Source organism: Perca flavescens, chromosome 18, assembly GCF_004354835.1.
Source record: "Perca flavescens isolate YP-PL-M2 chromosome 18, PFLA_1.0, whole genome shotgun sequence".
Classification (NCBI taxonomy): domain Eukaryota; kingdom Metazoa; phylum Chordata; class Actinopteri; order Perciformes; family Percidae; genus Perca; species Perca flavescens.
This window is the reverse complement of record NC_041348.1, coordinates 19,983,544-20,004,411: the sequence shown is the minus strand read 5'-3', so window position 1 is coordinate 20,004,411 and position 20,868 is coordinate 19,983,544. Positions and strand designations below refer to the sequence as shown.

Here is a 20,868-nt window from a genome sequence, read left to right as displayed (position 1 = left end):
TTCCTCCTCCCATTGGCTGGTAAGCTCCATGGTGATGCCCTGTGATTGGGCATGCCCAGCACGCACTCTCGGCCAATCAGGTTCACTGTATCCAAGAGACTGAAGCTTGTAAGGCTATTTAAATCCAACCAGAGACTCACAAGATTGTTCAGATGTATATTTCACAGTGCAAAAAAATAAAAAGCTAGGGGGAAAAGGTTTACGAGTGGACGAATGTGCAAATCCAGGCCGACCTGATTGGTGTTTACAGTGGTTGGCCCATCTACACTGGTTAAAGAGACCCAGAGCGAACCGTGAGTTGAATGAATGAACTTCTGTATCATGTACTCTTCCTGAACCTTGACTTAATCTCTGAGAATCAATCAAAATCTACTTCTTCTTTGCACTGATGCTTGAGTTGCAGTTCATAAAGCCTGACGAGAGCGGGGATGGCACGGTTAAAACCAAATGGACAGAGGAAGTAAAAGCTGGAGGTCTTTTCTCCTGTACAACTGTGTGTCAGGGGGGGCAGCCAGTTATTGGTCTTTCATGGTGCACCCGGAGCAGGACTGTTGCATCAAAGACCAACTTGCAGTGGACCACATTTAGAGTGTGAAACTCTTGCTGACGAACACAGCGTAAGTCTGCGGCCATTTTGTGTCCACTCATTTTTGAAACGTCATACTTTCTGTGACGACAAAATGGTGGGCAAATCCGACTGTCGGACTGGCAAAGCAAAATCATTTTTCAAACAAAATCTTTGCTGAAAGTTAATATTTCATTTCATTTTGTAGTGATTATAATTTTGTGTATACTGTTAATATGAGAGAGTGTAATTTATTAAAAACTTTTCTCCGTAGCTTTTGTTAAATTACATTTCTCTTAGGTAAATAATTATGTAACCCATAGTACAGTTGAAATAAAGGCTACTTGTCTTTCACACACGGTAGATTGCTTTTATTTACCTTACAATCATTTTCCCATACATGTCGTTCTGTGTCACAGAGAATGGATCTGTCAATAGAACAAGCTATCTGGCTTACAGGACTAGAGAATGACTTGTGTGTCTTTCACATGAATAAGAGGAGAGGTGAAAGTAGGTTACAGCTACGACCGCTGCTCCCAACTACAGTAAGACCATGATAACAACAGAACTACACTGGACTGTATCTGAAGGGTGTCGGAAAGTGTCAGAAAAAGAAACTTATTTTGTGAACTTTTAAAACCTCCAAAATGTACAAGATATACAGTATTTGCTTGATATCTCAAGCTCAAGCAATTTTAATTTGCTTGAAGTTTGTAATCTTTGTGCTTCGATGTGTGGAGGATTTTTTTTGAGAGAAAAACAGATGACACATGACATTTGCTTTGAAGTTGCTACAGAATTTTTGTTTAACGCTTAATTGATATTGTCAACTTATCAAATGATAAAGCCAATTTTTTTTTATTGTTTTTATTTCAGTGGAGCTGTTTCATATATGCTTTATCAAATTATGACTATATTGTTTATTACATATATCCATTTGCTAGTCTATAATATAACACTGCTGTCGTGGTTACTGTAACCAGTGAAAGTTTGTCTTAGAAACATTTAAAATGTGTGACAGCATATTGCTGAAATAAGAAATAAAACATATTCCCCGTTTCTCAGCACTTTTTCTTTCTTTCCAACAAGATTATGTTAGAGAATGTGTTATTTATATTTTACCATCTTTTCTTGAAATGACAAGAAAGTTTCTCAGTATAGCAAGATAAATGCTTCACATAAAAGGAAACATACCCAGTCAAAGCTTAAGTAAAGACACTGGGGTCTACATACATGATATAGTCTATAGTGTGCCTCACTGATCAGTATTTGTTGTATTGATGGCTTTTTGTACATTTTCACGAGTTTCTTTGATACGTGTAGGAGGCACATTATGATGCACAATTCAACATTTTTGTCATTTCAGTTAAGTGGAAATAACCAGTTGTACTTTTTCCAACATTATTTGAGTTTTTCAGTGTAGTCATGGACTTTCTGTTTTTTATTGCCCAATTTTTTATTAATCCAGAATAAATTGAAGAGTCTTTTCATTAAGACGGTCAATTTATGTTTTATGGGAAACTTGGACGTAAAGCTTACCATTGCAGTTAAATGTGTACATCATTTTTTAATCACATCAATTTTATTTTTTGTTTGTTTGACTTGGATGATTTTACTTCATGCATATTTATTTCATTTAAGGACCACAATGTAGACTTCATTATGTCATCGTGGGCATATTAGTAGTTTGTGCCCCTTAGCTTATCAAGTCAAGGACCTCCACAACATAACTTTACATACACCTGTCGAATCTTAAGTTTCCTCTAAGTTAGTTGTCCGTCAAAACATGGTCTATATTTATCAGGACTATTAGTCCGCGTTTTGAAATCAACACATTTCCTATTAAAGAAATCATTAAACTTACAATCTTTCGAGCGGAGCGTACGTCTGCATCAACCTGCACAACGACTAATCGCGTCACCGAGTCGCGCGAGCCTGCCAATAAGTGAAGCTCGTGCACGTGTCTTCCTCGGGCTGCCTTGCTGAAACTAAATGGAAAACTTGACAGTTTTCAACCAGTTTTAGGTGTTGTGATTGTTTGGTTTTGTTTGGTTTTGTCTCTGGGATGATAACTGTCCCGACTATCACACCCACAGAGGATTTCACAGGGGTTAATGGTAAGTTTTCTAGCTTTCTTTACTAACGTTTTCCGTTTAACGTTAACGTTAGTGGCTATAACGTTAGACTTTCATTCAAACCCCGGTTTCTTCAAACGCTTACTGTTCACCACCACTTCGTCTGGTCATGTAAAAGTTGGGTACACTAGCTACTACAGAAGAGACGTTTTCAACTGTTCTTACGGGGAATAATTAACAATGTAGCTAGCTCGGTTTCTTGAATGCTAAGGTTATTTTGCTTCTGGGGTTTGTTGTCCAAGCTACAAAAGCAGCATTTGGTCACCATGGAGACGGAGCGTGAACGCGCAGGGGGGGGGGGGGACTTCTCATTCACTCAGACATAAAGCCATCAACTCCAAAACGACCAAATCCACCTGATTTAATGAGTAGAGGTTGTACTGTTGGACTTATTCTTTACGTAAAAAAACTGATAACATTATTATTTGATTGCATTTTTAACCACAGCTGCATCAAAAATCAGACATGCTGGACAATTTTTGCACTCTAATCTAACCACAAAACCATTTAGAGGGAAATGTTGTACCCACTACATCCATCTGACAGTGATAGTTACTAGTTACTTTGCAGAGTAGGATTTACATAAAACATGTTTTGATGTCCAATAGTATGCATTGTTATAGGTTAAACTACTCAACAATATAGAACGTAGTTAAAATGGGCTCATCCTCTATTACATGACATTAAAATGCTGTTTACATGTTCATGCCGAGGCAACTATTTTGATAATTGATTAACCATTTTATTTTTAGTTTAGTTTTAGTCAGATTAATTGATAATGAAAATAATTTGCAGCTCTAAATGCAATCACGTATTATATATTATAAAACACTGGTATGGGCTATTCTGCTGCATAATGAGTACTTTTCATACTTTTACTTAAGTACGATTGAATGCAGGATTTTTTTTTTAACATAGCTATTTTACATTGTAGCATCGCAACTTGTACGAATGATCTGGATATTTCTTTCATCACTGCTTGCCGTGCTTTAAATGTAATTTATTGCAACGTCAGACGCATTTTACACCTTCTGTTCATTTTCTATTCTGGCATTATCCTATTTTTTTATGTTTCCAAATGTTTCCCATCAGCGAGACACCCTGTAACCACCTGCATAATGAAATAAAACCACTGAAGTCATATGCAGACTGTCTTTGCAAATGTCTCATAGGCCTAAATTTAGCCTCTATGGAGAGAAAACATGAGATTTGCAGCCCATTCATTCCACGGCGCAACCCTGCGAGGAAAACAAGTGCAGAAATAATCAGTGAAGCCAGACAGTCCCTTCGAGTGCAGTCTACCCAGCGACCCTTTACTCCCAGAGATGGACACAGGCAACTTTTTGGAAAGAGCTCTGTTCGCGCAGACCGTGACAACAGACCTCCATCTACCTTTAGGTTAGTCACAAACTCTACTTAAATCTCCTTCATGTTTTCAAGTTCTGATATCAACTGTGGGTCACATGCAACTTGTAGAAGTAATGAGCCATTTTTTTCTTCACTTTTCAGTCTTCATGCTCAAAATTTTGATGCTCCTGACTCCAGGCCAGGTTCAGGGACTCGCCTCTCCCCTCTGGACCATGTAAGTTCACTCACACGCTCAAAAAAACGCGCGTACACACACACACAGAGTAGTTCAAATAGTATTATTTTGCAGTGGCGGGCCATGTATTTTACACTTAGGCTTTTAGTACTGTCCTACAGCAATTTAACCACCTTAGAATAACATCAACATGACACTAGGACATTATTGTGTGGAATAAAGTGATTTAACACAAGGTTCAAAACCTAGAGAGTGTCAATACACTATTGCAGAGACATAAATACATGCTGACTGAAGCAATCACTTTTACGCAGTATGGCAGGATGCTGCATCACATATAGTCCAAATTAATGCAATTACCAAAGAAACAAACCCACAACAACAGGTCATATTTACTGAGACGCGATCAAAAACACAAATAGCACAATTAGGAATCAACAGGTCTCCCCACAAATTCCAGCTAAGCTGCTGGGGCTCAACAACACACATGCTACCACGCATACACAGAGGCACAGCGGCCACTGGCAATGCTCAAATATTTACCTGCAGCAACAACCTAGCTAAAGCAAGCAGTAATAGCTAGCAAAATCTAAAAAACTAAAATGCAAAAACATCCATTGAACTTACCAAAAGCTGCTCATCATTTGAATAAAAGGTACATCCTCCTTTCTTTCATTAACTTTACATCTACAGCTCTAAACAAAACTTGAATTAACGAAACTGCTACGGTTATGTGATGCTAGCTAGTTTTGCTTTTCGGCCACCGTATACTAACTGGTATACAAAAATTAAAAAATACCGACGTAGGTGGCTTAGCCAACTAGAAGGCTCTGTCCTGTCAAGCAATACGCCCAACAGGGCACCTCGAAATTTGATTGGCTAAAGTATATGACAACAGCAGAGGGATCGAAATTCTGAAGGTCTCCGAGTAGATTTTTCACCCGGAGACAGCAAAGAGGATATAAGCTCTAATTTATGAAATCCACTGAAAGGCGTAAAACCGAGGGAGAGTAGCAATTCAATTACTGTAATAGACTCGTGGGAACGGACTTTCTAAAACAAAATTAGGACACCCATGCTAAAGTTGACTAAAAAGAGGAATAAAAAAATAATCTTTTGGAAATTGATCTTAATGCCTTAATTAAAAAAATGAGGAAAAATCCAATCTTTAAGGACACCAATTTTGTTTGTGAATGAATAATGTATCGTAAATAAATAAATGTTCTTCCTTAAAATACAGGGGCCATAAGTAAGTACACCCCTATGTTAAATTCCCATAGAGGCAGGCAGATTTTTATTTTTAAAGGCCAGTTATTTCATAGCTCTAGGATACTATGCATCCTGATAAAGTTCACATACCCTTCACCATACCTAGAGATTGGCATGGTTTTATTTCAGTTAGCCTAATAGCTGGTTTGATTTGCATTGAGAGATGATTTTATGGAAAGTACCCCATGAACCCCATGGACCCATGAAATAACTGGCCTTTAAAAATAAAAAATCTGCCTGCCTCTATGGGAATTTAACATAGGGGTGTACTTACTTATGCCCCCTGTATTTTAAGGAAGAACATTTATTTATTTACAATACATTATTCATTCACAAACAAAATTGGTGTCCTTAAAGATTGGATTTTTCCTCATTTTTTTAATTAAGGCATTAAGATCAATTTGCAAAAGATGATTTTTTATTCCTCTTTTTAGTCAACTTTAGCATGGGTGTCCTAATTTTTTCACATGACTGTGTGTATATATATATATATATATATATATATATATATATATATATATATATATATATAATCTGATTTTGACAATCTCTTAGCCAGCAGAGAAGGCCTTGCTGGCCCTGATGGCCCACCTGTGGATTTGTTGTAAACTCAGGGACATATTTGCATCTGAATATTATAAGTATTACCATGTACGCCAACATGAAATCTTGTCCGGTTTTAATGAATGGGATTATAATGTTAATATATGAAATAAAAAAATGGAAATTAGTAACCAAAATAATAGGATCTCTTTGTGGACATAAGTAATTTCATTAGTCGATTCAAGTTCTAGCTCATTGTTTACACCATCATATTCCACCTATATGTTTTTGTGGTACCAGAAGCCAAAGTTTCCAGTCCCCTGTGATGCTGAGGATCCATTCAAGGCCTTACCCAAACCCCCCACTGACCCACTGGAAGTTAAGAGGGGGCTGCCAGGAGGGCGGGCACGTCTCCTCCGGTCTGGATCTCTCACCACGTTGTCTCCTGTAGAGGGACACATACATGGTAAGGAAGGAAAAAATACTGGATCAAGTGAGAAAAGATGGTATATAAAAGTAAAGTAATTATTATTAGGCAATCATCGATGTTGTGCTTACAATAAAATCCTAATAAGAGAATGTATACAATGGTGCATTTCTTAAACAGGTAAAAAATGAAAAAACACCCAATTTATTTTATCTATTGCGTGATCCCTGTATATCTTCTGTGCCGACACTAGTGCAAGAGCAGTTTTCTTAAATGGAAATGAATGGAGCCATTCATATGCTGACATTACACCTTATTTACATTCTCTGTGGGCTGGGGAAAAAACATGATTTACTGCTGCTGTTTTGAGTGGGAAATGAGTATGCTCTCTCTCTCTCTCTCTCTCTCTCTCTCTCTCTCTCTCTCTCTCTCTCTCTCTCTCAAACCTTGTCTCACTATTTGTAGCAATACAAAAGATGATGTTCAAAAGCATTAACTGAATTTGGACATCTTTGACCTGAATCCATATGTACATATACTTGCTAGTGATACAAGTAGAAATGTTACTGCACCATATAGCAGCAATCTGTAACTAACTTTTTGCCACATCCTTTGTATGTGTTTAGTGAAAGAGCAATTCAATCCAGGCCTGGGACAAAAGCAGCTGTCAGCTAAACGACTCCCTAGCACTGACCACACTGAGGTTCGCAGTGGTCCTCTTAAAACTGGCCGATGCAGAACAGCAAGTGAAAGGTACGCTTTTTATCCCTCTGTTTGAGTTGCAAGATCTGTCTTTCTCTCTTGTCTGCCCCCTACCCTCTCCTGATCCCCCTTTTTGACCAACGTGACAGTATGACAATGACTTAAAGATTTATAGGCACACAAAGGTTGCAGTGGTAGCCATTACAAGATAGAGTTGATTGTGCCTACCATTATTACCTTTTATCAAATCATCCTCCTCCTCCTCCTCCTCCTTGCTTTCTTGCCTCTCTCTTTGTATTGCCCTAGTTTTTCAAATTCACAGAGTTTCTAATGTCTTTTTGTGTTCCTGTTTTAGTCCATAACTTATCCAGACCTCTGGAAAGAGAAATTTGTAACAGGAAATACCTTAGTAAGGCTGATATTATTATAAGTGTTTGTTTTATGCACTTTGTCTAACCCATGATCCAAATGTTAACAAAAATTAAAACCCAGGCCTGACAACTGCTATTGCTCTCTAATTGATTGGCATGTGTTGTATATTGTACAGGGACTTTAGATCAGACAAATTTGAATCCAGGGTAAATTACTAGTGTTTTCAGCTACTTTCATTCAGCTACTATCACAAACAGCTAAAGTCAGTTAGACCAGCAGTGGTGTCACTAACTAATAGATAGACAAATTCTTCAACTTATGTCACTCCACCCCATTTTAAACCCTCATATACTGTACTTTACTGTACACTATTTCTTGGTCACAGTGAAGTACAGCTTCATTCCCAATAGAACTGCCTCTATCTGTCATTACAATCATGTGTCAGCTTTTACAACTTAACACTGCAGAAAGGCTAAAAGCTCTGCTTTTTTCTGCCGACCTCATCAGCTGTGTGTCAGCACGAGGGGCATAATTCTGAGCGTGAGGTTGGGGGCTGTCGTTACAATCCATCTGCCTATCGATTGGGTGGGGCAGCTGGGGCTGTAGAGTGGGGACCAACCATAAAACACTTTTACAGTAAATCTGGGCTATCGCCCGCAGCACAACCTCCTCACCTCCTCCCTTACAAGCCAAGTTAGTGTGCAATGTTTGTGTAACTTGTTGCTGACAAAGAGAAGTCCCATGGGATGACACTGTGATTGATTCAAGAGGATAGGATTAAAGACTTCTTGATTGATGTTAGGTCAGAGTTTTTAAAGCTATGTCCTTCAGTGTTGCAATGAACTACATAAAAGGTGCATTAGATGGAGACAAACAAAGTGAAAATCACAGAGATAGTCAAGCCAGGAGTATACTGACTGCAAGTGGAAATAGACACAGCATGACATATTAATATGATGAGTTAGATGAGATATAAAGATAGGGGAGATTAGACATCCACTAGGTTCTTTTTCTCCAATAAGCCAGAGCTTTATAGCTCCAAATGGCTCTCTATTAGATTTGGGTGCCCATCTGGGCAAGGCTGGCAGCAGCGTGTGTTGTGACTGCAGTGCACTGGCCAGGCCTAAGACAGGGATGAGGTCATGTCTCAGAGAATGCAGTATCACACAAAGAGGCCTTATTATCAGGCTCTTAATCCTATCATACAGAGCCAAAGCCCCCTCTCTTACATTCACTACAACATGCCTTCTTATGCCCTGTGTGCCAGTTTTTACCAAACACTAAAATCTCCATCAAAGTGAAAGTGCGCTCTTTAGTCACACTTGCATACTGTATATTAATGCTAATGTTATCAAGCAACGTCATTTGGTGATGCTCCAGTGGAATGAAAAGGAGACATATTTACAATAGCTAAAGACATTTTCTGTCTCATACCTGTCAGCAAGACCGTGAAATAAGGCTCACTTAAGTATATAAGCTCAACAAGCTGAGAGTCAGCCTTTACTACTGTACTAATGTGACTGCAGAAGCTTCAGATTCTTTGATAGGAATGATTACACCTTTTTATATTATGTTGTGTTTCTGTAAAGTGATTCACTCTTTTGTGTGGGATTTATTATGGAAACCTTGCAGTGATTTGGATGACTCGCCATGCTGCCTGTGTTTATCTCTATTTATTAAGTTATTTTCTCAGTTGGTCACATAGTAAGTAGTGATAAGACACACTGCCTTCACAATTTATTGTAGCATGGAGTCATTCTCTTTGTGTGTGAGCGGAGTAGTGCAGACTTGACGGTGACATGCAGAGGGCAAGCCACAACACATAGCATAGCATGACAAGAGGGGTGTGCTTTTGGGATCACTTTACAGTTACTGCACAGAGGCGGTAAGTCTGTGGAGACAGCTCACAGTGACAAAGCATAAACAGCTTTAACCAGACTGCCCACAAAACTAAGATCTTAGTTCCTGTCTGTTGGGGATTGCAGCGATGCACAACGGCACACTCTCCTGCACGGGCACAAAGATTCACACACACAAACTTACAAGCAGTAATGCACAAACAGATAGACAGACAGACACACACACATGTATGTGTACTGTATGTGTGCAAATGTACATAGACAGACACACACACACACACACACACACACACACACACACACACACACACACTCACACTACAAATAACACAAGTCTCAACCTCTGCTGCAACAGGGACACCTAGTGGAACTTGATGAAAATACACCTGTAGCAGAGTTGACGGAATATAAAGTCAGCAACTTTTCATGGAGATGTATTCTTTGACACTATTCATCCTTTAAATATTTTTATTATATTAGTTTAATGTCTAAATGAGCCAAAATGTCAAATTAAATGAAACTTAACAAGTCAGTAGTCACAAATGTCTCATCTCCAAAATTTGATGTAACTAGACTTTTTGTATTTTTGTGTTTTGTTTGTGTGCCAACAGTAGACTAATGCAGCCTGGTGTTGACTCAGGCGTTAGACTCACAGAGGAAAGAGCAGAACGGAAAACAGGTTTGTCCAGATATACTAAATTAACCTCTTTTAAACTTTTTTTCATATTTAACATGGATTGTACATTTTGTACAGCATGTAAAATGGCAATGTAGTGGCAACTTTTCCTAACATACTACTCAACTATTCAGTGATTTTATTTTAAAGGTAACATATTTGATGTTTAAAGCCAAACATCTTTCGAAATCAACCCAAGTATGCCTAAATATAATATAAATATAATACGACTTGAGACCAGATATGTTGTTTCACTAGCAACAAAGACACACCCCTATTTAAGTGTCAAACTTTGATTGGGGTGTTGTTGCTAAGGGCCTAATTTCCACCATAAGAGGCAGCCAGCCAATAGCTGAGAGATCTGTTGGTTTGGGCAACCGCAGTTTCCTGCATCACACCAAGCAAGGGGGTATGCAAATGTTCAGCAAAAAAGGTGCATGGTGTGTGAGAGACTGCAGACATTTGCATGCACAAACACGCATGCACATGTGTTTCCATCACAAATGCACACAATCAAATGCCCACACACAGTCTATTTTAGCACAGAAACAGAAATCAGAGGAAGCGTAACTGTGGATGGTGACCTTTCATCTTCACACATTAAACTTCCTGCTGTTTTATTTTAAGACAGTGAACTTGTGAACCATGCTTGCTGCTGATGTTCACTGTCTGTGTTTCAATGTGGTAATTGGCTAACTGCAATTCTCTCCACACATTTCAGAGCTTGGGAATGGAGACAACAGCAAGAGCACAAAGGAGGATGCAGAGTCCTTGGTGTGGAATAACATGATTGCTCCTCTTCTCCAACAACTAGAGAGCATGGCTGCAGGTAGTGTGGGTAATGCAATAAGGAAACACTAACAAAGTGCAAACATGGGACATGTATTAGTCTTAATCAGATCAATTCATTCTACTATAAGAATATAGTTTCTGTCACCAAATTCACTCATAATATCACTTTTCAATATTAAGTTTTTTCCTTTTGGGTTGAAGAATGTCTCTAAAGCTAATCTAAAATGTAACGCGGGTGCAGTGATTCTGGTCTTTTTTTCTCTCAGTAATGACTTATTTCCTTATTATATTTAATTTTCAACTAGCAGGTTTTTAGCAGATAGTCATCCATTAAGTCTTGCAAACCACTGAAGAAAGGCAAACAAAATAGTGTTATGTTTGGCATCAATGCAGAATTTTCTTAGCCTGAAACTGCAGTCTGGCAGCCATGAAATGAAATCTATGGCTGTAAATATTTTAACACTCTACAAATTTAATGGAAAATTCATTTGAAAGATAAATATGAAATATTTATTGTACCAAGTGCCTTCCGGCTCATGCATAAAACACCTTTCAGATTCAGTGGGACATTGCAGTGAAGTGTGGAGTGTGAGACTGCAGCCAACCTTTTTTAGAAATGGCCAAACCCTTTTATTTATGCAGGGAAAACATTTATTTTACCTCAAAAACAAGGAAAGACTCCACCCTTTCTCTTCCTCTGCACCAAGATTGTAGCTGCCTGTTGCAGAATTGTTCCCCTGCATTTGACCATTGAAACTCAAAGCTGCTTCTAAGAGAAGGAAAGGGAATGTTATTTTACTGCTGATCAATGCATTATTGATGTAGAGGATGTGACCTCAAGTTCTAAATGCAAACTAATAAATGTACACCATGAAGTAGAGTTCAGGCATATTGCACATACACACCACAATATACACAAAACATAACTCATCTGTATTTATATGGATACACACTTGCCAACACACACAAGTGGGTGTTTTGATTTTGGGATGTTTGCTTTCTCTGTGGTTATTTGACATGCTGCCCCAGAATTTTACATAATTTCTTTTGCAATATCTGTTTTCCTGTGATGCCAGGCAGCTCTGAGGGCTCACTGGACAGTCTGTGTGATTTGTGTGACGGTCTCCATGGCACCTTAGCAGAAGCAGACATGCTCGGCCGACGCTGTAAGAGGAGGTCAGGGATACTTCGAACACTGTTCCGCCTCATTGACCTCAACTCTGCCCAGCTCAACCTGCACATCGCCAAGCTCTGCCTTGCTGTGAGTCGTGTGTGTCTATGCGGGTGTGTGGGTGTCAGCATGTCTGCCACTAGGTCATTATCACAAGGGCATCCAGGGCACCTGGGCGTTTAACTGTATTAAAAAAGTATTTTGCATTTTTCTCTCCAGCTGTGTGTCAGTGGAAACAACCTGCTTAACATCTGTAAGCTCATCTTCCAAATCAGCCGCAGTGAAAGCAACGACATCCTCTTTCAGAACAACTCTATCATAGGTGAACACTATTCTATTTATTTATTTATTTAAACATATTTATGTTTATGTCTGGTGTATGAGCTGCTCCAAGAGCATAATGCTCTCTGCTGCCCTGGAGTGATTTTTAATCTGTCTGGAACCACTCAGTTTGCACAATTTGGATGTTAACGCTCAATTTTTGTTGTGTCTAGGCCCTGTTCTGGGTATTTTAAGCAACGAGGATGTGTCCTCATCTGGGGAAGCTCTGCTGTACTGTGTTGGGACTTTGAAATTTCTCTCAGGAAACAGTGCACTCCTCAGACTTCTGCTGGACAATAACTGTGTTGGTGTGGCTCAGAAACTCATTCAGAGACTCTGCACGGCAGAAGACACCAACTTCACTATAGCAGGGCACATCCTTGTTCAGGTGTGTCACACTTAACACTACTGAGAACATTTTGAAGGGTATTTTAAAATGTTTTGAATAAATCATTATATATTTGATGTACACCAATCATTTTAAACCAATAGCTTTTGTATCACAACTCAGGTGGAAACTTGAAGCATCCACTCCTGCTTACAAAACAATACACGTACTTTCTCAACAGTTTTGCTATGTCAGTTAAAAAGTTGTACTAAGTCAATATAAAGTAACACAATGTTAAATATTCTTCTATGTGTTTGTTGGCTGATATACCAGACATAAACAAAAATGTTTTTGTTAATGTCTGGTATAGAAGCTGCTCCCAGAGCATAATGTTCTCTGCTCAGTCTAAAACACACCCTGCTTTACTCTTCTGAAAATGATTGCTGCTAACCGCATAAGTTGGCCCTAGCAAACATCTTGAGCCAGCGCTTCATTTGACATCCAACACAAATTATTATGCTGTTAGAGGAGGGAAATCAGTAGACGATGACTTTCCAGAATTTTCAATGCTGCCATGTGTTGGAAATTACTGTTTCCTTCTTGTGATAGAATGATTTATGTCCATTCTGAATAGTTTCCTGTCGCTCTGCTGTATGGTGTCCTGTACAGGCCAGCAGCCAGCCGTGGTCATAAGCATATGACCAACATTGTGTGCAAGCCATAATGGCACAACACTGACATGCAATACTGGCCTAAATATAAAGTCCCTAATTAAGCTTAGCGTTTGTTCATGCAGGACACGGAAGTCATACGCCCGCTGATTGAATTATCATTCCTATCAGACACACACCAATCAAAGCCATTCTCACATCAAGCTTAGCTTTATTTGTTTTTGTTTTTTTAAGATTATTTTTTGGGCATTTTTAGGCCTTTATTGACAGGACAGCTGAAGACATGAAAAGAAAGAGAGAGGGGATTTCGCAAGGTTCAAATCAAGTCGGAATCGAACCCGGGCCGCTGTGTCGAGGAGCAAACCTCTATATATGGGCCCCTGCTCTACCAACTGAGATAACCAGGCGCCCAAGGTGGTCCTTTTAAATGTGACTCCCTCCTCACTGATCCCTGCTACAATGACGCTGCTTCACTCACTGATGCTGCTGGCAAAGTTTAGTTTCTTGCTAAACAATCTCTCTTTCTCTCTGTCTGACCTCCGGCCCCTGTAGCTGACAGCGACTTTGAGGAACCTTGCAGATCACCCAGATTCCCGTCCAATCTTTATCTCCTTCTCTATGCTGTCAGAACTCTGTCTGGTGCTTCGTCATCACTGCAAAGACCCAGACATCTGCACCAACATTTCCAGAATATACAGGTATTGCACACACACTTCCATAAGAATAATTTCTTCCTTATTTCTTTCTACTCCTCTCCCCAGCTTTCTAACATAAAGCATCATAACCTATCGTGAGCTAAATGCAAACAGGACATGATTCAACTCTCACACTCTGTTCTCTGTTTTCCATTCTAACTGCAGCAGTCACTCTCTTTCTCAATTCCCTCATTTTGTTTTTCCTCTAACATGGAGTCTGTGTTTGTAGTTGGGTCTCACAAAACAAAGAGTCTCCAGAGACGCATATCATTTGTCAAAGGGAATGTGATTATACATCTGTTTTTGTCTTATAGCCTTGCGAAAATATTCAAGGTAGTGACACAGCTGATTTCTGTTTTATCAGTTGCTGTATTGAGTAGTTCTTAGCCTTATCAGTATAGAGTTCTGACTGCACAAATGAGTTTACATGTGAAGGCCTACATGGGAGAAAGATTTAATGTAAAAACCAGACACAGAGCTTGGGGCACCAAAGTCACCGGAGTCTGGAATCTTCTCGGTGACCCCACTCTGACAGCAGGCCACTTACTACAGTCTCAGTAACATCTGATCTCAATACCTCCACCAAACAATGACTCAAATGATGCTCTGAGGCCCTATCTTCAGTTTTTTGCTCCAGGTCTCTCATCAGCACAAAATAAAACATTTAGCGCTTTAGTGTGTAATAAAAGTGTTTTTCCAATACATCCCAAGATGAATGAAAACATGAAAAGGTAGATCCCAGCCCCAAACTGCTTATTTATTAGCAGTGTTGATTTAATATCTCCATATTTAGTCAACATAGCAGAGCAGTCAGTGAGTGGAATAGTCGGTATCAGTGGTATTTGTTGTCCCCTCTCTCCCTCAGTAAACTCTCCTCTTACTCGGAGTGCCGCCTCGCTCTGGCCCAGACCCCCGACTGCTACCAACTATTTTTAGAACTGCTGAGCAAACATCACCAAAAACAGGTGAGTCCACAAGCCTTGTGTGTGTGTGTGTGTGTGTGTGTGTGTGTGTGTGTGTGTGTGTGTGTGTGTGTGTGTGTGTGTGTGTGTGTGTGTGTGTGTGTGTGTGTGTGTGTGTGTGTGTGTGTGTGTGTGTGTGTGTGTGTGTGCGCGCGCACACTTGAGTCTGTGTGTATTAGAGAGAAGGGAAGACAAGCTTTTCAAGTGTTCATGATGTAATCCTCTCAGCATGTTTACCCTCATAGCAAGTTGTTTATGTAACTCAAGTCCAAGCACATTTGCAGGACATTGTGTCCATCTGTACATAGCGTTCGTCTCTCTTCCTTGTGTGTGTTTGGACATTTAATCATCCCAGGAGGGGCTGAGTGAATCAAGGAAAGGGGCAGAGGTAGAGAGGGAGGAAGGGAGGAGGAAAAGGAAAAAGAATTAATGAGGTGAGCTTGAGTAGATACTACAGTAGAGGTGATACAGAGGTGAAAGGGAGTGAGAGACAAGAGGAGTAGGAGATAAAGAAAAGGGTGGTACTTTGGCAATCATGACATGTGTTCTTAATCTCACTGGGAATAAACACACCCACACCTACAAATACACACAGACACACACTGGACAGTAATACATGTAATGAGCTCCTAGTGCTGGGACAGCCCGTCCTGTCTTCATACCAATGTCACTGCATGTTTCTAGGAGAAAATAGTGTGTTCTTAGCACACCTGCTCTTCAAGTAGAGTCGGGATACAAGGGTGACACACAGGGTGTAATTTTTCACCTTTTTTCTCGGTAAGACTGTGATAACTCATTAAAAAAATAGGGCGTAGTTTCACTCAAACGTGTCTCAGCTATGAACTCTCCAGGGGAAATGAATGACACTAACAACAGAGCTACTTGACAGGACAGGCTCACGGACTGTGGTGCAGGTGAAGTGGCTGTTGATCTTGAATTTGTAAATAAAATTTCATAGGATCTGATGTTGACTGTTTTTAATTTTCTTGTCAGAAACAATATCTTTCTCTTTGGGGAGATCTTTGTTTTCATTCAAATATACTGTAAATATACTATATGTATATTTACTATATGATCATTAAGTAAAACATGCTAAACATATGCTGTATCATTGTAGATTAAATATATTTGGGTTTTGGTCTGTTGATCAGGAACTACTACAAAACATACATGTCCTATACTATCTGTATACTATTTATCTCTAGCACTAAATACATTAAAATGCTCTAAGAGAAAAAGTGGATCAGTTAATGTTTGAAGCCATTAAGTAACTTTTCCCAACACAGTTTTGCCTTTCAGACACATTTGCAATAGAGTGAAACATGCAGATTGACTACTACAGTGCTCTCCTCCGCTCTCCCACAGGACCTTGTCGTACGCCTTCTTTTCACCCTTGGGAACCTCACAGCCAAAAGCGAAGAGGCTCGGCGGCAGCTCTTTCAGTGCGATGCCTGCATGGACACACTCCTGCAGCTGTACGACACCTACCAGCGCAGAGACAACTCACCACACACACCCTCACAGAAAGGCCCGCTTTCCCCCAGCGAGTCTCAGGCCCCTCCGGGGAGTGTGCAGGAGGATGAGGACGTGCTGGTGAAGCTGGTCAGGGTGCTGGCAAACATGTGCATCCACCCGGCTGTAGGTCCAGCTCTGGCAAACAACACAATCTGCATTCAGCTGCTGATGGAGACAATTGGTGAGCAGTTAAGTTAAAACATATATAAGATACAGTCAGTAGAAGATTTACGGCTGTAGCGTTTCTAGATTTGTCCTTTTCGCCCATGTTGCATCTCCGTCATACAAAGGGAGCAGTGTGTAAAAATCTGGAGTTCTGGTAAGTTTAAAAATAGCTGTTTTGTGCATTGTAAGTACAGTATCTGCTAAGCACCCCAACCACTTCCCTTGTGCTGGGAACAAGACATGACTTTGGTCAAAAACACTCCTCGTTTGTCTGTTCATTCCTCGCTCGCTTTCCTTTCTGTACTTTCTGTTCAATACGCAGCACATCCTCTTTTGGTTTACCTGTTGTTTTTTTAAGTCTGACAGAGCGAAGCTTCACTGCATGAGCAGGATGTTCTGTCACGTCTCACAGCCCACTTGGTTTGTGTGTGTGAAATTCTCCCATGTGGTTAGATGGTTTCAGGACAGGTTGAACTGATACACAGATGGGTGTGAAACTCTCGATTTCTCTGCTGCCTGCCTCCTACACACTTGAAATAAAAAAGAATGAAAATGAAATAAACACAGCGATGGTCGAAATAGTGAAAAAATGTCTAAATATAAAGGGGTGTGTGATTGATGCCAGAGAGTTAGATGGTAAGTAAATTAAGTAACTGAAGACCGAAACATAAAATGAGCGAATGAAGGAGAAAATGGGGAGTTGGTGTGACAGCTGGAAACAGAAAACAAATCTAAGTAGAGGATGAAAGAGCAGGCAGTGCTGCTTTACATTACAGAGCTTTGAGGAGGGGCACAACAAAGCAGCATTTCCAGTCAGAAACAGATATGAACAAATAAAATTCAGTGTGACACCGCCGCCAGTTGACACCGACCGCAATATCCGCGATTTATGACCGAGCACCCGACATCTGCTGCTATATCAGGAGCAGAATCTGTTTCCAAGCCACTCACGGTGTCATGGCTGGTTGCATTGGGTCACGTTGACCTTTGTATGCCAGCTCATGAGCAAACCGACTATATCAAGCTGAAACCACAGACAACAGCTACTTTTATGATAATGTCACAGTGCCACACCAGTGTGGCTGAGCTGTAATATGCAAAAAGAGTGTTGGCTGTATTTCTGCAGGTATTTATCATATTTAAATTGTTCTATAATGGTTCTATTTATCTGTAAATGACTAATTAACTAGTAATCTATTTACATTTGCATTGCATTTGACAAACCAACATCTTCATGCTGGGTGCAACCCAGTTTACACAATCCATGTTGCAGTTGCTTTATTGATTAATAATCTACCTTTACTTTATATTCTCAACATAAAAGGAAACACCTGAATTCACTTGGTTAGTCATTAAAAGGGAAACGTCAGTTAGTTTTGAGTTCTTGGTGAATGCATTTGTTCTTTACAAGGCTATGAAAATTTGCAATTATAATTTCTCACATTATGTTGAGACTAGTGGGCAGTAATATGTCAGGAGCATGAAAGCCTGTTCCTGTTAACTGTGCAGTGCGGATGCTCCCTCTGTTGGTTGCATCTTATAAAGGAGGGTTTTTAAAGAAAAATCAGAAACATCTACAAGATCTGTATTAGAAATTATGTTAATTCAAGGTTACTCTTTTTTCTTTTCCGTGTGTGTGTGTGTGTGTGTGTGTGTGTGTGTGTGTGTGTGTGTGTGTGTGTGTGTGTGTGTGTGTGTGTGTGTGTGTGTGTGTGTGACAGAGCTGAGGTCTGTGCAGGAAAGCGAGGAACTGTTGGTGAATGTGGCTGCCACCATCAACAACCTGTCTTTCTACCAGGAGGAAAGCTCTGTACTCAGACGCAGTCAACTCACAATCGCAAAGTGTAAGACTGAAAGACTGACAGATCTTAATGTCAAAATATAATACAAACAAAGGGAGTGGAACTATTTGTTTATTTTGCTGAGTTTTATACCCCCATTTTCCTGCTTTTGTTCAATGTCCCTTCCCCTTTTACTCCCCCATTTCTCGCTTTTTCCTTTTTACTTCAGTGATGTTGAAGTTGGTGCTCAGCTCGAGTAGGGACGCCATGCTTGAAGCCACCCGTGTATATGGAAATTTGTCACAGTCCAAGCATGTGCGGGACTTTATTATGCAAAACAAAGGTATGTGATGGACACAAACGCCAACAGAAAGGTTAGCAAATGATCTGTCTTTAAAGCCTATCAATACGCTGAAATAAATGAATAAAAAGGCTTATGTAAATATGCATAAATCGAATCTTCCTAGCACAGAACTTTACAGAATACTGAGTACCTTGACACAGAATGCCAAGTACCGTAAGCATCTCTGCATTCTGTTGTGTCATGTTTAGGCTGGACTTATCTGCAAGGCCAGCTACAGTCAGCATAAATATGCCTGCTGAATCTGGTGATAGCAGCCGTCTTATCTTTGAACTGCTTTCTCTTCGTGCACTCCCACACATCATCATCTTTCTCCGCTCCCTCTTCCTCAGTGCACCAGTTTGTAGTGACGCTGCTCGACTCAAAAAGCACTGAGATGTGTTTTTCAGCCTGCGGGGTCCTCACCAACCTGGCTCTGGACCCTGCCAACAGGGACAGTCTTTCAGTGGAGGGGGCTGCTGCCAAGTAAGGACTAATGATTTAGAGATTATATGTGTGTGTATGTGTATACAGTACATGCTCATATTCACATTTTATTTGACAGACTTTTCACTAAATATAGTAAAGCTAATGAAAAAAGCAGATCTACTGTACCTGGATAAATTCAATTGAAATCAAAATATGATGATGACTTAAAATAGACAATATAGTTAAGAGCATCTTGGGGCTTATAACCAGCAGCATATTACCATAAAAAATCAATACATAACCGATACAACCCGGTGACAGTTAACTTGGTTTAGCTTAGCTTGGTTTAGTTTATTTAATCTCAGCTAAAAGACTGGAAACCAGAGGAAACAGCTAACCTGGCTCTGTCTAAAAGTTTCATTTTGACAAACATCCACTGACATGAACAAGGTGCTACTAATCATTTCAAACTTAATGTTATTTATTTAGAGTAGGTATACCAGTAAGTATAACTACAAATCAAGTTATAATTCCTTTTTTGTCAATTTAGATTTGTACATTTTTAACACATGGCAACTTAAAGTGGAACAAATTCTGTGAAATGATCTTTGTTTGAGCATTGTTTCAACATCTGAGTTCTTACTTCCCCTTTACACACAAACGGACACATCGTGACTTGAGGGAGAGGGATTCACATGACCGGCAGGTTTTGTGGGCATTAGCTCCACTTCACTGGACATCTGAAACAGGACGTGTGTGTGTGCGTGTGTTTGTGTGTGTGTGTGTGTGTTTTGTCAGACTTGTGGACTGTCTGAGAGACTTCGGACCAGGTGATTGGCAGCTGGCAGGCCAAGTTTGTCAGGCGTTGTGGAACATGATCGTCTGTGGCTCAGAGAAGCTGCTGGACACACAGGAGAGAGAGTCACTGCTGGAGTTCCTCACTACATGCTTAGGTTAGTTCACAGTGTTTGTTATTATTACAAATCCTTACATAACAAGGGAGGGAGACATGCTGGAGAGAACATGCTCTTGTTCACATCAGTGGCCCTCAGGGGGAAGGGAGAGACACACATTCCCATTTTCACGAACATGATACACCTCCATGGTTACATCTGAACACAAAACCTGTCACTGACAAGTATTCAAAGTAAACCTGAAACCCCTAACTATGCTCTCTCATCCTCTGTTCACTCTTTTCAATATGTTCCCTAGATGAACAGGAGGCTCTGAAGTGGATAGAAAATGAAGATATAAGGGATTTCCACAGGGCATGCTGGGAGTTAGAGTTCCTACCTGTAGCTCAAAAACTGATGAAGACGCTCCGGACTCCGGACCTAACAGCCTGACAGAGTTCGAGTTTCATGTCGTCATAGAAATCATAGTATTGTTTTAAACTTTTAAATACTTAACCCAGAGTCCACATTCTAACAAGTAAACACGTTCCTCCAGTGGGTTTTAGAGGTGGCTGTGAAGGTTTGTAGTGAGAAGCAGGTGAGGTCAGCTTGAAGTCATGTCAGTTACAGTGAATTCCATCGCTGGTTTTAAAAAACATCTTTAAAAATGTTTTAAACTGGGCGCCCAGATAGCTCTGTTGTAGGCGCCCATAT

General features: G+C 40.0%; 1 protein-coding gene and 1 long non-coding RNA gene across 3 annotated transcripts in view; one reads left to right on the top strand and one right to left on the bottom strand.

Annotated features, from left to right (window-relative positions):
* LOC114573432 (uncharacterized) overlaps positions 1-4,997 on the bottom strand; it is a 16,848-nt gene extending 11,851 nt beyond the window's left edge. Inside the window, exon 1 of the long non-coding RNA XR_003694894.1 lies at positions 4,871-4,997. This is a non-coding gene — a long non-coding RNA (uncharacterized LOC114573432). The remainder of the gene's footprint in view (positions 1-4,870) is intronic.
* Positions 2,517-20,868, top strand: armc2 (armadillo repeat containing 2). Of its 2 annotated transcripts, none has more exons than XM_028605625.1 (18): positions 2,517-2,682; positions 3,873-4,098; positions 4,210-4,282; positions 6,356-6,521; positions 7,109-7,235; positions 10,030-10,094; positions 10,813-10,920; positions 11,960-12,144; positions 12,274-12,376; positions 12,549-12,763; positions 13,927-14,072; positions 14,935-15,034; positions 16,397-16,727; positions 18,433-18,555; positions 18,722-18,835; positions 19,186-19,318; positions 20,060-20,214; positions 20,474-20,868. In XM_028605625.1, exons 1-18 carry the CDS (start codon positions 2,631-2,633, stop codon positions 20,605-20,607), a joined length of 2,556 nt encoding a protein of 851 aa, XP_028461426.1. In that variant the 5' UTR covers positions 2,517-2,630; the 3' UTR covers positions 20,608-20,868. The 2 variants fall into 2 exon arrangements, with proteins under 2 accessions (XP_028461426.1, XP_028461425.1); XM_028605624.1 differs by having other exon boundaries at positions 10,027-10,094.